Genomic DNA, 18,632 nt, shown 5'->3' with positions numbered 1-18,632 from the left:
CAATTGCTCAGGATCCTAAATCATGACAATTGATAGCAGTGTCCCAATATCTAAGGGGCTGCTACAAACAAGAGGGGGGATCAGTGGTGGGATTCAGCTGGTTCGCACCAGTTCAGTGGAACCGGTAGCTAAATTTTTGTTCAGAGAACCGGCTGAATGCACACCGCTTCCGGAAGTCAGTTCTAGGCCTCAGAGGCCTGGAGGAGGCCTCTTAGAACAGCCTGCCAAAAGTACATGGATGCTATTTCTAGAAGTCCGTTCTAGGCCTTGGATGCCCAGGTCTGCATCCATGCAGAGAACCTGTTGTTCAGGTATTTGAATCCCACCACTGGAGGCGGGGGGGGGGGAATCAACCTATTCTCCAAAGCACCTGAAGGCAGGACAAGAAGCAATGGGTGGAAACTAATCAAGGAGAGAAGCAAGCTGGAAGTAAGGAGGAATTTCTTGACAGTGGGAACAATTAACCAGTGGAACAACCTGCCTCCAGAAGTTGTAGGTACTTCATTACTGGAGGATTTTAAGAAGAGACTGGACAGGCATTTGTCTGAACTGGTATAGGGTCTCCTGCTTGAACGGGGTTGGACTAGAAGACCTCCCTAGGTCCCTTCCAACTCTGTTATTCTGTTCAGTTTTGTTCTATTGGTTTGACTGCTACAACATGCTCTACCTGGGCCTGCCCTTGAAGACCATGTAGAAGCTTTTTTCTGTTACATCTGTTATAATGCTAGCCTTTAATTTGTAAATGAGATTTGCTTCAGAGAACAGGTAGTCTTTCAGCTGCAACCATAACTGGGCCCTACAAGTATGGTTTCAAGTACAGGTAGTCCTTTTCACACTTACAACCTTTGCATCATCCCTGCGGTCAGATGATCAAAATTCAGACATTTGGCAAACTGACTCATATTTATGACGGTTGCAGTGTCCCGGGGTCATGTGGTCACCTTTTGTGACCTTCTGACAAGCCAGATTCTCTTAATAACTTTGTGACTAACTTAACAACTGCAGTGGCAAGAAAGGTCTTAAAATGGGGCAAAATTCACTTTGCAAATGTCTCACTTCACAACCGTAATTTTGGGCTCATAAATTGTGGCCATCAATTTGTACAGGTTACGCTGCATACAGACAGATTTATTTGCGGCGTCCAAAGTCTGCCTGTTAAATTGAGGATTTCCTGGGTGGGTTTTTTTGGAAATGCATCAGTCTGGAAGGACCATCCTAGGCAATGCCTTTCTAAGAAATGTGTGAGTGTAAAAAAAAATGTGGCTGAGTTTGCACGCGACGCAAAGCCTTTTTAGCACAAGAGGCATCGGGCGCTACCATGTCTGCCTAAGTTGCTGGGTTGGTTCAGTGTTAACCTTGGTTAGTTTTTAATGTGGCATAGGTGTTGTATGCACCTAGGTCCTTTCTATTTGGTTAACCTTTCTCTTGGGAAAACCCAGAAACTGGGTGAATACAGTAGCCAGGTTAAGCATGTCGAATGAAGGCAACAGCAATTCTAAATAGCACAAGTGTGTTGAAGTCCACAAGTCATAATAGGGCCAAGTTTGAAGACCCCTTGACTTGTGGACTTCAACTCCCAGAATTCCTCAGCCAGTGTGCCTGGCTGGGGAATTCTGGGAGTTGAAGTCCACAAGTCATAAAAGGGCCAATTTTGAAGACCCCTGGTCTAAACTGACAACTTACAACTATTTGTTTAGCAATTGTTTGAAGTTACAGTAGTTATGACCATCCTATTATCCCCACAGCCACGGTTACAAAAATTTGAGTGCTTGGTGACTGGCCTGTGTTTATGATGGCTGTACTATCCTGGGATCATGTGATCCCCATTTGCCACCTTCCCAGCTTTCTTCTGACAAAGTCAAACCATGTGATCCACTTAAGAACCGCAGTGATTTCGCTTAATGACCATGGCAAAAAAGGCCATAAAATCAAACGCGACTCACTTAACAACCGGCTTTTATTTTCCTTATTTATTAAATTTATATGCCGACCATCTCACTACCAGAGCCTTGCTTAGCAATGGAAAGTCTGGTCCCAATTATGTCATAAGTCGAGGACTATCTTTATAGCCAGAAGGATTGGCAGGAGACCTTAGCCACGGTGACCCAAAACAGCTTGGTTTATTGATAGCACTTATATACTGCTTCACAGTGCCTTTACAGCCCACTTTAAGCAGTTTACAGAGTCAGCCTGTTGCCCCCAACAATCTGGGTCCTCATTTTGCTGACCTCGGAAGGACGGAAGGCTGAGTCAACCTTGAGCCAGTCTGGATTGAACTCCTGGCAGTGGGCAGAGTTTAATTCTATTTTCACTTCCTTTCAGGGGATCCACCTCAGGCGTCTGCTTGGCTTGGCCAATGTTTTCTCTACTTGGTAATAATGATCTTTGAGAAAACAGCAGTGGGTCTTGTCTTACTTATTCCTGGTTGGACCAAGGTAAGGAAGAAGAAGCTGATTCAAATCTTCTGTTACTCATTAACTTTGTTGACTTTTAAGGGACAAATTAGCATACGGATTTAAATGCTTCCTTTGAGAGGTAGAAAGATCTGTCTGTCTATCAACTGTCTGTCTGTCTTTCTATCTCTCTTTCTATCTGTCTGTCTTTCTGTCTGTCTGTCTGTCTGTCTATCCATCCTGTCTGTCTCTCTCTCATCCATCTATCCTGTCTGTGTGTCTGTGTGTCTGTGTGTCTGTGTGTCTGTGTGTCTATCTATCTATCTATCTATCTATCTATCTATCTATCTATCTATCTATCTATCTATCTATCTATCTATCTATCTATCTATCTATCCTGTCTGTCTCTCTCTCTCATCCATCTATCCTGTCTGTCTGTCTATCCATCCTGTCTGTCTCTCTCTCTCATCCATCTATCCTGTCTGTCTGTCTGTCTGTCTGTCTGTCTGTCTGTCTGTCTATCTATCTATCTATCTATCTATCTATCTATCTATCTATCTATCTATCTATCTATCTATCTATCTATCTATCCATCCTGTCTGTCTCTCTCTCTCATCCATCTATCCTGTCTGTCTGTCTATCCATCCTGTCTGTCTCTCTCTCTCATCCATCTATCCTGTCTGTCTGTCTGTCTGTCTGTCTGTCTGTTGACAGCTGTCAAGCACCCAAATTTTAATCACATGACAGGGGGATGCTGCAATGGTCATAAGTGTGAAAAATGGACATAAGTCACTTTTTTCTGTGCCTTTGTAACTTCAAACAATCACTAAAATAATGGTTGTAAGTCAAGGACTATTGGTAATAATAGAAGGGGTTAGCCATTGCTTTCCTCCATGTTATTATTATTATTATTATTATTATTATTATTTTAATTCCAATTTCCCAATCCAATCTGCAGTCCTGTGATTTCCTGGTGGTCTCTTGTCCAAATATTATGCAGGCCCAGCTCTGTTGTGTCCGGACCAGATTTCTTCTCCATAAAAGGACTCTGTCTCTTTTTTCCCCCCTCTCAGTTTCAGGAAATTCTTCTGGATTACATCCCTTCTCCTGAGCTGGAGCTGGTCTTGGTGATGCTGGTGGTTCCTTTTATAGTCAATGTGAGTTAAAGATTTAGAAGGAAATGCCTCTTTCATCAAGGGAGCTGAAAAACCCTTTTACCTCCTGTGGGGAGACAGAAGGACACGGGATTTTCCATTTGTCATTCCATGGTCGCAAGGGACAAAAAACCTTTGCCTTGCAAAATATGACTCCTTTGCTTCTTTATAGATAATTTAGATGCATACGGCCATTCAGTTCAGCAGCAATTCTGCACCGTGTACGGATTGAAAACAGGAAGGGACAAAAAAATCAGTCCAGGCGGCAAACATAACGGGGAAGACAATTATCCTAGCAGAAACAGAACGTTATTTTAATTTATTTATTTTTTCTTTATTTGTTTCCTGTCTTTATTCATTTTACAAATAACTGAAGTTGGCGAACATATCCAGCACAGCTGTTTTCCTCACAACGACAATGACTACTGTATGTGAAGTGGGCTGGATTGAGAGAGAGGGACTGGCTAAAAGTCACCCAGCTGGCTTTCATGCTTAAGGCAGATCTAGAACTCACCGTCTCCTGGTGATTGGCCCAAAGTCATCCAGGCGGCTTTCATTGTTAAGGCAAGACTAGAACTCACCATCTCTTGGTGATTGCCCCAGACTCACCCAGCCGGCTTTCATGGTTAAGGCAGGACTAGAATTCACCATCTCCTGGTGATTGGCCTAAAGTCACCCAGCCAGCTTTCATGGTTAAGGCAAGACTAGAACTCGCCATCTCTTGGTGATTGGCCCAGACTCACCCAGCCAGCTTTCATGTCTAAAGTGGAACTAGAACTCACCGTCTCCTGGTGATTGGCTCAAAGTCACCCACAGCTTTTATGCCTAAATCCTGGTCCCTTAACCATTAACCCAAATTGGTATGGGACAGGTGGGTGAAACAGGTTGTCAGAAATTGTCTAAAGCAGGGTTTCTCAATCTTGGGGACTTTTAAGACATGTTTCAATTCCCAGAATTACCCAGCCAGCATGTGTGGACTTCAACTTCCAGAACTGCCCAGTCAGGCATGCTTGCAAGATTTTGAAAGCAATAGTGATGTTCCTGAATAAACATTAATGACTCCACCCCCTCATCCAGCAGTACTGTATACAATTATGTCTGGCTATTGGGCAGGAAATTGACAAGTTTATTAGTCAAATAACAGAAAGCCAACAACCTAGCCTAGCTTGTTCTGTCAAGACCCAAATTACATTAAAACAGATGTTAATCAGATGCTACACTAGTTAGAACAGGGGTCTTCAAACTTGGCCCTTTTATGACTTGTGGACTTCAACTCCCAGAATTCCTCAGCCAGGCACACATGCAGTTGAAGTCCACAAGTCATAAAAGGGCCAGGTTTGAAGACCCCTGAGTTAGAACAAAACAAACAAGCATAGGAACAAAGCAAACAAGCATAACAGCATAGGAAGAACAGGGAACCTAACATTACAATAGGCAGGTGGTAGCTACTCTCAGGTTATACATAATGTAAAAGCTACCAAAAGGCCAAATCTTGCTAACCCACCGGAATGAAAGCAACGCCATTAAGAGAATCAGTGATCACAACTATTATAACTGTATGTGAAATATAGAGATGGGTTTGGCACCGTTCATTTATATTTTTGTCTCTTTATAAAATTACAACCACAACGGACTCCAAAATTTCCTTTGCTGAGCAAGATAGCTGTTAAAGGACTGTTGCCTCATTTTACGACCTTTCCTGCCACTGTTATTGAGTGAAACACTGCAGTTGTTAGGCTAGTAACACGGTTGTTAAGTGAATCTGGCTTCCCCATTGACTTGTCAGAAAGTCCCAACAGGGGATCACGTTACCCCGAGAATGGGGTAACGTGAATGAATGAATGGCCACTAAACAAGCTGTTGTAAATCAAGGACTCCCTGTAGTTTTATGTCTTGCTTCATAAAGCACGGCTGGCTAGGGAATTCTGGGAATTGAAGTCCACCCATCTTAAACTATCTAACAAAATGAAATTCAGTGGTGAAAAAAGTCAGGTTCTACATTTAGGCAAGAAAAACCAAATGTACAGGTATAGGATAGGTCAGAGGTAGGCAACCTCAGCTCTTTTATGACTCATGGACTTCAACTCCCAGAATTCCTGAGTCAGCCGACTCAGGAATTCTGGGAGTTGAAGTCCATGAGTCATAAAAGAGCCGAGGTTGCCTACCCCTGGGATAGGTGGTACCTGGCTCAATAGTAGCAACTGTGAGAGGCATCTTGAAATCCTAGTGGACAATCACTAAAAAAGCCAACACAGTGCTAGGCTGCATTAACAGAGGGATAGAATCAAGACCACGTGAAGTGTTAATACCACTTTCCAAGGCCTTGGTAAGGCCACACTTGGAATACTGCATCCAGTTTTGGTCACCACGATGTATAAAAAAAATGTTGAGACTCTGGAAAGAGTGCAGAGAAGAGCAACAAAGATGATTATGAGACTGGAGGCTAAAACATATGAAGAACGGTTGCAGGAATTGGGCATGTGTAGTTTAATGAAGAGAAGGACGAGGGGGGACATGATAGCAGTGTTCCAATATCTCAGGGGCTGCCCCAAAGAAGAGGCAGTCAAGCTCTTCCCCAAAGCGCCCAAAGGCAGGACAAGAAGCAACAGATGGAAACTCATCAAGGAGAGAAGCAACCTAGAACTAAGGATGAAATTTCCTGACAGTGAGAACAATTAACCAGTGGAACAACCTGCCTCCAGAAGTGGTGAATGCACCAACACTGGAAGTTTTTAAGAAGAGACTGGGCATCCATTTGTCTGAAATGGTAAAGGGTTTCCTGCCTGAGCAGGGGGTTGGACTAGATGACCTCCAAGTTCCCTTCCATCATCATCATCATCATCATCATCATCATCATCATCATCATTATTATTATTATTATTATTATTATTATTATTATTATTATTAATTATTATTATTAAAATTGCTAAGGTTGAAAAGCACTGGTCTGCATGTACAGTACAAGCATTTTCTTTCCTTTTTTTCCTTTTAAGGCTGTCACGTTCTGGGTTGTCGATAGCTTGATGATGAAGAAACACAAGGAGAAGGAAAATCTGGAAGTCAGCGTGGCAGAATATCCTGAAGCCCTGAAAGCCGACGATGTCCAGGTAAGAGAGGAATCAGGACAAAATGGTTGGGTGCCCAGCTGAGCTTCGAAGCGTCCCTTGGACGTTGGCTCCGTGGAAACATCTTTCCACAGCGTCGCTTTTCCTTTGCCTATTTTAGGAAACGAACGAAGGACTTGAGAACAGGCTGTTTGACTCGGCCTGAAGCACAGTGGTGTCTGTGGGTGTGTTGGTGCGCGTGTGTGAACGTACACAAGCATTCCTTTCCCCCTTCCCCCTTTAACTGGAGATAAAGTAATCCCTGTTTTAAAACAAGCTGGAGGGGCTGCTGTCACACACACACACACACACACCACTTATAAATATTTCCACTCCAGAAAATGCAGTTTAAGCGATGGAGAACTTGACGCAGACCGTTATCGCCGTGTGCAAAGTTCGCATTCATGGAACAGAGGGAAAAACCATCGCACACTCCCCGAGCTTGGCACAGAAAGTGGCCAATAATAAGCAAGAAAGCCCCAAACTCAGCAAAAAATCCACCTTCTCAATTGGGGACATCCTCTGAGCACCCTCTAGGTTCAATGGGGAGGGGGAAAATCCGGCTTATTTTTCCAGCCAGCCTTTGTTCTCTGTTGATGCACATGAGGGATTGTGTACTCAACATCTGGACGTCTCTATTTGCACATGTGCTGTCTGTGCCAAAGGGCGATAGTTAATCGTTGCTGTCTCTGCCTTCTCTCTCTCTCTCTCTCTCTCTCACACACACACACACACACACACACACAGGGAGAGAGAGAGAGAGAGAGAGAGGGAGAGAGAGGGAGAGAGAGGGAGAGAGAGGGAGAGAGAGAGCCTTGCGGGGCTCCACATCCTTCAAAATGTTTATGTTGTTGCAGCTGACTGTCCCTCCGTGTGCAGTCTTTTTAGAAAAAAGTGCAGTGTATGCCTCCCAGCATACACAAAGGACAGCACAGCAGGAGGCTGATGGTGCAGATCAGCAGAGGGGTTGGACAGCTCCGGGCGATAACTGCTCACTCAGGATAAGCCTAATGAGTTAAGCTGTTGACAGCCCCAGGCATGGTCAGCCTGGTGGGAAGCCAGGATCTACACCCATTGTCACCTGCACTGGCGGGAAGCCCAGGTTTGAACTGATTGGATGCCATCCACCTGGGCAGGTACAAATAGACGCCAGGCTTCCCTGTTTCCCCCAGTTCGTTCTGTTATGAATAAACTCATCGTTACCCCAGCTCTGTGTCCGCCTCTCTGTGAAGCACGCAACTTTACAAAAAGTGATAATACCATTTTATACTGTACTGTTGAGGCCAGACTTGGAATACTGAATGCTGTTCCGGTCACCACGATACAAAAAAGCTGCTGAGATCTGGAAAGTGTACAGAGAAGACCAACAAAGAAGATTAGGGGTCTGAAGGCTAAACTGTATGACAAATGGTTGAGAATTCAAATCAGAATTGAGCTGGAAGGGACCTTGGGGGTCTTGGAGTCCAGCCCCCTGCTCAAGCAGGAGACCCTATACCAGGGGTCTTCAAACATGGCCACTTTAAGACTTGTGGACTTCAGCTCCCAGAATTCCTCAGCTGTCTTAACATTGCCAAGTTTGAAGACCCCTGCCCGGCCTATACCATTTCAGACAAGTGGCTGTCCAGCACGCAAAATTTCTGAAGGCAAGCTGTTCCACTGGTTAATTGTAGGAGGTTTATCCTTAATTTCAGGCTGTTTCTCTCTTTGATTAGTTTCCATCCATCATATCTTGTCTTGCCTTCTGGTGCTTTGGAAAATACATTGACCCCCTCCTCCTTGTGGCAGCCTTTCAGATACTGGAATACTGCTATCGTGCACACACACACACACATCTCCAGTCCTTCTTATCTCTAGATTGGCCATACCCAATTCCCGCAACCGTTCTTCATATGTTTTAGTCACCAGGCCTTTAATCATCTTAGTTGCTGTCCTCCGCACTTTTTCCAAAATCTCAACCTCTTTTTTCTAACGTGGTGGCCAAAACTGGATGCAGTTAAGGGAAATAGGTATGTCTAGCCCAGGGGTAGGCAACTTTGGCTCTTTTATGACTCGTGGACTTCAACTCCCAGAATTCCTGAGCCAGCCATGCTGAGGGGAAAGAGAGAGGTTTCCAAGCTGAACCATGCTGGCTCAGGAATTCTGGGAGTTGAAGTCCACGAGTCATGAAGGGGCCATAATCTCCCCATGCTGGCACAGGAATTCTGGGAGTTGAAGTCCATGAGTCATGAAGGGGCCATAATTTCCCCATGCTGACACAGGAATTCTGGGAGTTGAAGTCCACGAGTCATAAAAGAGCCAAGGTTGCCTACCCCTGAGCTAGCCTCTCGAAGAGAAGGATTCGGGGAGACATGGGAATTATCTTCTAGTACTTGAGGAGCTGTCACAGAGAAGAGGGGATTGACTTATTCCCCAAAGTAACAGAGAGCAGGATAAGAAGTAATGGGTGGAAGCTGGTTAAATAGAAATCCATCCTAGAAGCAAGGGGAAATTTTCTGACAGTGAGAACAATTCATCATTGGTGTAGCTTGCCTTCTGGAGTTGTGGCTGATCCGTCACTGGAGGTTTTCAAAAAATAGACTGGACAAGCATTTGACCAAACTGATATAAGGTCTGTTCCTTGAGCAGGACTAGAAGACCTCCGAGGTCCCTTCCAGCATTGTGATTCAATGATTCTTCTATTATTATTATTATTATTATTATTATTATTATTATTATTATTATTATTATTATTATTATTATTATTATTATTATTATTATTATTATTATTATTATTATTATTATTTAACAACCTTGTGAATAACTTAAGTGCAGTGATTCACTTAACGTCTGTGGCAAGAAAGGTCATAAAATGGGGCAAAACTCAACAACTGTCTTGCTTAGCAACAGAAAATTTGGCCTCAAGTGTCATAATTTGGGGACTAACCTATAATCAAATTAAGCAGGAAAACTCTTTTATCATCAGGGTTTATCTTTCCTGAGCTTAAAGAGTCAGGAGACTTTAAGAGTTCTGCTTCCTCTTTGCTGTTTGCTCGTATTTGTCAATGGATAGTTCTGATTGGCAAAGGATAAGAAAATATGGCCCATGAAATTAATTTTTGAATGCTTTTCCTCCCTTTCCTTCACAGGTCCTCCTTTGCCCCACTTTGGATTTCGACAGTTCCAGAAGCGACGTAGATCTCTTAGCATCTCCTCCTCAAAGCCGGAGCCCTAGCTTAAAAGACAGAGATTATTGAGCGGCCCTTTAATCATTCCAAGCTGAACCCCAAATTTTTTTTTTAAAAAAAGGATCTTCATTTTAGAGACCACACTGGAAATGAGAAATTATAAATCACAACCCATTAAACCAGGGGTCTTCAAACTTGGCCCTTTTATGACTTGTGGACTTCAACTCCCAGAATTCCTCAGCCAGGCACGTGTGCCTGGCTGAGGAATTCTGGGAGCTGAAGTCCACAGGTCATAAAAGGGCCAAGTTTAAAGACTTGGCACTAAAATATCCTAAGGTGTTTTGTACCTGTGGCCTGTTGCATTTGAAATTCCTTTTTTTGGGTGGGGGGAATATGTTGCTGGGTTATTTAAGGGACTTAAAATTGTGAGGTTTGGTTGCATATTGTCCTGCTGATTCCTGATGAACTGTTTATTCTGGCTGGCCAGTTGGTTATAGTTTTTAGCTTGATTTTGCATCTCAGCACTTTTTAAAAACAAACAAACAAACAAATAAATAATGAGAATCAAGATGAATTTGCCTTGTGGAAACCTGAAGGACTCACAAAAGCACAAACCACTTGTAAATAGCATCTGGTTACAAAGACGGTATTTAAAAAGCCTTGCTGTCTGGCCTGATTGACTCACTTTTTTTTCCACTACTCTTTTGTAAGAATAATAAATGTTTCATATTCAAACGGCTATGGGAGGTATTGCTGTGTGTGCTCTGAGCTCTGCTTTCAACAAAATGGAAGCTCGGGCTGCTTGCGTGCTTGGGTGGTATTCTTAAGCTATGAGAATACTGCCAGGGGAATTCTGGGAGCTGAAGTCTACACATGCTTGCTGGGGAATTCTGGGAGTTCAAACCCAACCCTCTTAAAATTGCTCAGCTTGAGAAACACTGGGCTAAGTTTGAGCAGCTGAGCCGTCCGTTGTAAAATGGGATTTGGGGTCACTTTATAATTTCCAAGGGAAGTAACGTTGAAGGAAAAGTCTTCATCATGGTTCAGTCCAAGCTGGAAATAAAAAACATGGCAACTGCTTTAGAAAGAAGGTTGCAGTTTATTGAAGAGGAGAGCCAGACAGGAAGATGGCTCTGGAAGAAAAAAGAGCGAGCACATGTAGAGAGTGGGTTTTTATACCCTCTGGAGCCTTTTGTTTGGAGTTGTTCTTCTGGCATGAACTTTTGACTTGAGTCTGAGTGTGCCTTTTTGGTATTCAGATGGTGGTGGGTTAATCCTATTATGTCCCATGGGTCATATCCTGCTTCCCTCTGGCTGTGGCTGATGACTCTTAGATTTTTGGTGTTGATTCTAGGGATCTTTCTTCCTAATCCCAGTTTCCTGATTCCAGTCTTTCTGACAAAGATGATCACATCTCCAATTCTGCAGACTTGGTTTCCATTTGGGACAGAGAGACTTGGGGACGGGGTTGGTTCCTGCTTTTAAAATCCTTTAGGGAAATATATTCTGCCCTTTTAATATTTCCTTCTCTGGGGGGGGGGGGCGGCTGACTTCCCACAGTAACAAAACCCAGGCTTGTATGCTTTTTAATAAGTTCTCTTTCTCAGCCTCTGTAATGAATAGAAAGAAGAGGCAAAACATTTTACAAAGTGATCCTTCCCTGCAGTGTGCATTTTGGCTTTTAAAGGGCGGACCTTAAACATTACTGTGTGAGTTGGCCCACTTAACACCGGGAGCTCTTTTAATTGACACGTGCTGTAGGTTACCTTTCTTGAACCCTCAGCTGCTCTTTGTGGGGGTTCTCAGCTCATTCTTTGGCCATGGAAAACGGCTGTTGTTTAAATTAGCATCTCTTTCACCTCATTGCCAATTGTTTGCTTAGCAAGATTTTGTTTGATCTCTGAGCTAAATTGCTTTGTGTGTGTGTGTGTGTGTTTTAGTTTAAACAGGAAGCCTAGACATAAATTATTTTTTAAAAAATACATTAACTGTTTGTTTTTCTAAAGAGAGCAGCAAGGGAGTGGCAGACTTAAAATTCTTTCTGCGCTTTTCAAATATTTGTCTCTATTCTTCGTGACACGATTTATTTGGCTGCTGTTCCATTCTGCTTTCTATTTTATTTGCTCGCAGTTGAAGCATTTCTGGAGTGGTCAAAAAAGTCAAGATGGTGGCCATGATGGAACTATTCTACTCAGTGCTTTTTTTGTAAAAGAAAAAGGTGCCGGAACTCACACATGTCATACAACCCGCCTTGCCTTCCCTACAAGGTTCCATCCAAAAAAGGTGCCGGAACTCCGTTCTGAGCGTTCTGTGACAAAAAAAGCCCTGATTCTACTCTACTCTACTCTACTCTACTCTGCTCTGCTCTGCTCTGCTCTACTCTACTCTACTCTACTCTACTCTACTCTACTCTACTCTACTCTACTCTACTCCACTCCACTCCACTCTGTATTCTATTCTGTATTCTATTCCATTCCATTCCATTCCATACTTTCCATTCCATTCCATATTCTGTTCCATTCCATTCTGTATTCTATTCCATTCTGTATTCCATTCCATTCCATTCCATTCTAGTCTATCCTGTATTCTATTCCATTCCATTTCATATTCCATTCCATTCTCGATTCTATTCTGTTCCGTTCCGTTCCATTCCATTCCTATCCTATCCTATCCTATCCTATCCTATCCTATCCTATCCTATCCTATCCTATCCTATCCTATCCTATCCTATCCTATCCTATCCTGTATTCTATTCCATTCCATTCTGTATTCCATTCCATTCTGTATTCCATTCCATTTCATTCCTTTCTATTCATCTGGTAATATATAATAACATCTCATTCCCCCCACCCCATTAGGTTAAGACCCCAAAGCCCAGTAAAAGTGAATCATTTGAATTTCTTCCAGAAGTTTTCTATTTTTTTCCTGACACTGATTCTAGAAAAAAAAGCAAACAATGCTGGCTGAGGGATTCTGGGAGTTGAAGTCCACCCATATTAAAGTTGCTAAAGTTGAGAAACATTGGTCTGGCAGACATTGAATTAGAGACTTTTGACACATTTCAAACAAATGTGCCTGTTGAATGGAAAAAGAATGGATCAGCTGGAGTGAAGCTGATTTGGTTCTGCTTATAGCCTAAGTGCACAAGCATCTAGAATGCTGATATATATTGTGCATTTATGAGAATCTTGGATATGTTTGCAAAAATTCAGATTCTTTCCAATGTAATAACAAATAAAGGAAATTTAGCAGCCCACTTTGGAAGTGATTAACTGAGAAAATTTGTGTTAGAGTTGTGAGATCATATGACCCTATTCTAAGTGGTACCATAGGGTTATTAGATGCTAAACACAGCATGTAGATCCAGGTTAACTCGCTTTTAAGATATAAACAGAGATTAACAGGTCAACAAAATAACAGAGTTGGGAGGGACCTTGGAGGTCATCTAGTCCAACCCCCTGCTCAGGCAGGAAACCCTATATCATTTCAGACAAATGGCTGTCCAGTCTCTTCTTAAAAACTTCCAGTGTTGGAGCTTTCACCGCTTCTGGAGGCAGGTTGTTCCACTGGTTAATTGTTCTGTCAGGAAATTTCTCCTTAGTTCCAGGTTGCTTCTCTCTTTGGTTAGTTTCCATCCATTGCTTCTTGTCCTGCCTTCAGGGGCTTTGGAGAATAGCTTGACCCCCTCTTCTTTGGGGCAGCCCTTGAGATATTGGAACTCTGCTATCATGTCACCCCTCATCCTTCTCTTCATTAATTTAGACATACTCAATTCATGCAACCATTCTTCATACCCATTCAAGAATCTCAACATCTTTTTATATTGTGGCGACCAAAACATTAATTAAAGATTCAGCTCACCCCATATGTGTTGGTGGCTTCAGTTATGCAGAAATGTTTTCATAACATGCAACTCTTTTGTGAATGCCTACTATCAATTGGAAATTATCTTTGATTATCTCTGCATTTTTGCTATTTCTGCATCCTCTGTTGATAAATGCATTCCCTACTGGTGAGAAAACTCCATGAATTTAATCAATATAAAAAGAAATCCTTTTATTATAATTTTTATGATACCACCATATTTTAAATTTTTTACCCCTATATTAAGGCAGTTACTTTCTGCAAACTAAAATTTGTGAATACGTGTGATCCCCATATCCATCCAGCTGCTGCCTTACAATACAACATAGGCGCTGTGTTGCTGAGTTTGCATTACAGGCTAAGTCACAAAATTTTAACTGACTTTAGCAGGTTGTGTGAATCGAAACATTAACCTGATAGTGTTAAGCTATCAGGTTATGCTTAGCAAATTTACAGTACAACAGTATTTACAGTACAACAAAGAAGTATTTACATTCTTGACCGTCTCCACTGAAGTTAAAATAGCTTCATTGTTTAATTGCCATTTGATTTCCAAGCAAAATTTCCCACGTGCTAGGCCCACTCAGTCGCACATTATACAAACAGTGCAATACAAACATAAAAAATGGTTGTGTGCATCTTTTATGAAGCTGTTCCATCTATCTGCTTGTTCCAACTCAAGAGTGATTTTTCAAGAACACTTTCTTAACTAGATAATAATCATACATTAGACCAGTGATGGCAAACCTTTTAGAGATCGAGTGCCCAAACTGCAACCCAAAACCCACTTATGTATCATCGGGTGCCAGGTGGGCGTGGCCCATTGGGTGGTCGTGGCTGCGGTGGTAACGGCAGACTGGGTGGGACTAAAAGGTTCAATCAATTCAAACTTTGCAAGAAGTTGAAATTGATTGATTGAACTTTTTTTTGCACATTCTATTCTATTCTATTCTATTCTATTCTATTCTATTCTATTCTATTCTATTCTATTCTATTCTATTCTATTCTATTCTATTCTATTCCATTCCATTCCATTCCATTCCATTCCATTCCATTCTATATATTCTATTCTATTCTATTCTATTCTATTCTATTCTATTCTATTCTATTCTATTCTATTCTATTCTATTCTATTCTATTCTATTCTATTCTATTCTATTCTATTCTATTCTATTCTATTCTATTCTATTCCATATTTTCTTTTCTATTCTGTTCCATTCCATATTTTCTATTCTATTCTATTCTATTCTATTCTATTCTATTCTATTCTATTCTATTCTATTCTATTCTATTCTATTCTATTCTATTCTATTCTATTCTATTCTATTCTATTCTATTCTATTCTATTCTATTCTATCCCGACAGCCTGACAAGCAAAGTCAATGGGAGAACCGGATTCACTTAATAACCGTGTTAGTAACTTAATAACTGCAGTGATTCCCTTAAAAACTGTGGCAAGAAAGGTTGTAAAATGCAGCAGAACTCACTGAACAAATGTCTCATTGCACAACAGAAATTTCGGGCTCAGTTGTGGTCATAAGTCGAGAACTACCTGTACTTTTAAAGTGTGTTCCTTCAGCATGACAAAGCCTAGATAAAACATAAAAGTTCTCTTGAGAGCAAGCAAATTCTTCTCGGAGAACAGCAAGGGAGTGTCTCCTCTTTTCAAAGTCTGTTTTCCACCCCGGTGCTAGTCCCTGTGTCAAAGGGATGGGAGGCCAAGTAGTCTTTGTAGTCCCCGTCAATTAGTTTCTCTGCATTGTTTTTGGCAAACCAGCAGTCCACTTCCTGTTTGCCATTGTAGATCTTCCTCTGCTTCCACACGACGGGTACCAAACGCCCTTTCAACTTTAGGGCGTGCGCCGAGTTCGAGTCCCCAGACTTTATTTCATGGCAGTTGTCCGGGCTACACTTTTCTGAGAATGGCTCACTCAACAGCTGAACGTCTTGGTGCAAGAACTGGCCTGCAATAGGGGGGGAAAAAATGGAATTTGTGAGCAAGTGAATTAATGAGACAGGCATGGGGCGAGCAATTTCCACCAACACGGGTGAGAGGCATTTTTTTATTTTTTTATTTTTGAGAAAAGTGACTTCAGATCGTTCTCAGCTTATGATCAAACTGGATCCAGAATTTCTGTGGCTAAGCAAGGGGATAGTTAAGTGAGTCTTGTACAGTTGTATGATCTTTTACGTTGTTAAGCGACTCACTGAGTTGTTAAGTGAACCACCTGGTTGTTAAGAGAAAGTGGCTTCCTCCAGTGACTTTACTTGTCGGAAACTGGCTGGGAAGATTGCAAAATGGCGACTATGTGACCCTGGGATGCTACAATGGTTGCAGAAACATGCTGGTGGCCAAACACCCAAATTCTGATCATGTGACAGCATCTCAGGCTACTGTGCTCATCATTTGCGGCCCTCCTAGTTGGTTGCTGACAAGCCAAGTCAAGGGAGGAGACCAGATTTGCTTAAGAACACATTATTCACATCACAACTGCACTGATTCACTTAACAACCGTGGCAAAAAAGCGTCATAAACTCGGGCACCATTCCTTTAACCATCCGCTTCCTTAGCAACCGAAAAATTCTGGTCCCCATTGTGGATTTCTCTTCCAGAAGACAGCTAGAACTCCATTCAGAATAGACCATTGAATAGACCATTTAAATCGGCTCGACAGGAAGTCCTTGACTTACGACCACAATGGAGCCCAAAATTTCTCTTGGTAAGCAAGACAGTTGTTATGTGAGTTTTGCCCCATTTTACGACCTCTCTTGCCACAGCTGTGAGGCGAATCCCTACCGTTGTTAAGTTAGTAATACCAGTCCTCACATTTATGGCAGTTAGTCCTCGACTTATGACCACAATTGAGCCCATAATTTCTGTTGCTAAGCAAGACAGTTGTTAAGTGAATTTTGCCCCATTTTACGACCTTTCTTGCCCCAGTTGTTAAGTGAATCATTTCCCTTGTTAAGTTAATAACACAATTGTTAAGTGAATCTGGCTTCCCCACTGACTTTGCTTGCCAGAAGGTCGCAAAAAGAGATCGGATGACCCCCAGGATGCTGCAACCGCCGTTAATACAAGCCATAAGTGTCTGAATTTTGATCACCTGACCATGGGGATGCTGCAACAGACGTAAGTGTGAAAAACGGTCGTAAGTCACTTTTTTCAGTGCCGTTGTAACTTTGAACATTCACTAAATGAACTGCTGTAACTCGAGGATGACCCATATGAGCCAATTACCAAGCATCTGAATTTTGATCACGTGACCAAGGAGATGCTGCAACAGTCCTAAGGAGAAAAATGGTCATAAGTCACTTTATTTCGGTGCCGTTGTAACTTCAAACTTTCACTAAATGAACTGTTATAAATCAAGGACTAGCCGTATTAAGACCCTACAGATCCTTGTGTTCTATGGCAGCCCTTCCTAGACAGTCAAATTGCAGGTACTCAGGACTGCGACTTGTCTGATATGGTATAGGTTATCCTGTTTGAGCAGGGGGCTGGTCTAGAAGACCTCCAAGGTCCCTTCCAGATTCTATTCTATTCTATTCTATTCTATTCTATTCTATTCTATTCTATTCTATTCTATTCTATTCTATTCTATTCTATTCTATTCTCCATTGCATCTATTCTATTCTATTCTCCATTGCATCTATTCTATTCTATTCTATTCTATTCTATTCTATTCTATTCTATTCTATTCTATTCTATTCTATTCTATTCTATTCTATTCTATTCTCCATTGCATCTATTCTATTCTATTCTATTCTATTCTATTCTATTCTATTCTATTCTATTCTATTCTATTCTATTCTATTCTATTCTATTCTATTCTATTCTATTCTATTCTATTCCATTCCATTCCATTCCATTCCATTCCATTCCATATTTTCTATTCTATTCTATTCTATTCTATTCTATTCTATTCTATTCTATTCTATTCTATTCTATTCTATTCTATTCTATTCTATTCTATTCTATTCTATTCTATTCCATTCCATTCCATTCCATTCCATTCCATATTTTCTATTCTATTCTATTCCATTCCATTCCATTCCATTCCATATTTTCTATTCTATTCTGTTCTGTTCTGTTCTGTTCCATTCCATTCTATTCCATTCCATATATTCTATTCTATTCTATTCTATTCTATTCTATTCTATTCTATTCTATTCTATTCTATTCTATTCTATTCTATTCTATTCTATTCTATTCTATTCTATTCCATTCCATTCCATTCCATTCCATTCCATTCCATTCCATATTTTCTATTCTATTCTGTTCTGTTCTGTTCCATTCCATTCTATTCCATTCCATATATTCTATTCTATTCTATTCTATTCTATTCTATTCTATTCTATTCTATTCTATTCTATTCTATTCCATTCCATTCCATTCCATTCCATTCCATTCCATTCCATTCCATTCTATTCTATTCTATTCCATTCCATTCCATTCCATTCCATTCCATTCCATTCCATTCCATTCCATATTTTCTATTCTATTCTATTCTATTCTATTCTATTCTATTCTATTCTATTCTATTCTATTCTATTCTATTCTATTCTATTCTATTCTATTCTATTCTATTCTATTCTTTTCTATTCTATTCTATTCCATATTTTCTATTCTATTCTATTCTATTCTATTCTATTCTATTCTATTCTATTCTATTCTATTCTATTCTATTCTATTCTATTCTATTCCATTCCATTCCATTCCATTCCATTCCATTCCATTCCATTCCATATATTCTATTCTATTCTATTCTATTCTATTCTATTCTATTCTATTCTATTCTATTCTATTCTATTCTATTCTATTCTATTCTATTCTATTCTATTCTATTCTATTCTATTCTATTCTATTCCATTCCATTCCATTCCATTCTATATTTTCTATTCTATTCTATTCTATTCTATTCTATTCTATTCTATTCTATTCTATTCTAT

The 18,632-nt window shown here is 40.9% G+C and overlaps 2 protein-coding genes across 2 annotated transcripts in view; one reads left to right on the top strand and one right to left on the bottom strand.

Annotated features, from left to right (window-relative positions):
- LOC308670405 (store-operated calcium entry regulator STIMATE-like) overlaps positions 1-9,884 on the top strand; it is a gene marked incomplete at its 3' end in the record, with an annotated part of 44,383 nt that extends 34,499 nt beyond the window's left edge. The window contains exons 5-8 of the mRNA XM_081331907.1: positions 2,323-2,435; positions 3,467-3,550; positions 6,541-6,654; positions 9,777-9,884. Coding sequence (XP_081188033.1) covers positions 2,323-2,435; positions 3,467-3,550; positions 6,541-6,654; positions 9,777-9,884 — 419 coding nt within the window. The remainder of the gene's footprint in view (positions 1-2,322; positions 2,436-3,466; positions 3,551-6,540; positions 6,655-9,776) is intronic.
- A 4,037-nt stretch (positions 9,885-13,921) lies between these two features.
- ITIH5 (inter-alpha-trypsin inhibitor heavy chain 5) overlaps positions 13,922-18,632 on the bottom strand; it is a 43,237-nt gene continuing 38,526 nt past the window's right edge. Inside the window, exon 14 of the mRNA XM_081330771.1 lies at positions 13,922-15,643. Within this exon, the coding sequence (XP_081186897.1) occupies positions 15,345-15,643 (299 nt within the window). The 3' untranslated portion in view covers positions 13,922-15,344. The remainder of the gene's footprint in view (positions 15,644-18,632) is intronic.

This window comes from Vipera berus, assembly GCF_964194415.1.
Source record: "Vipera berus genome assembly, chromosome: 6".
Taxonomy (NCBI): Eukaryota; Metazoa; Chordata; class Lepidosauria; order Squamata; family Viperidae; genus Vipera; species Vipera berus.
Note: the sequence above shows the minus strand (reverse complement) of the source record. Positions and strands in the feature narration are given on the sequence as shown.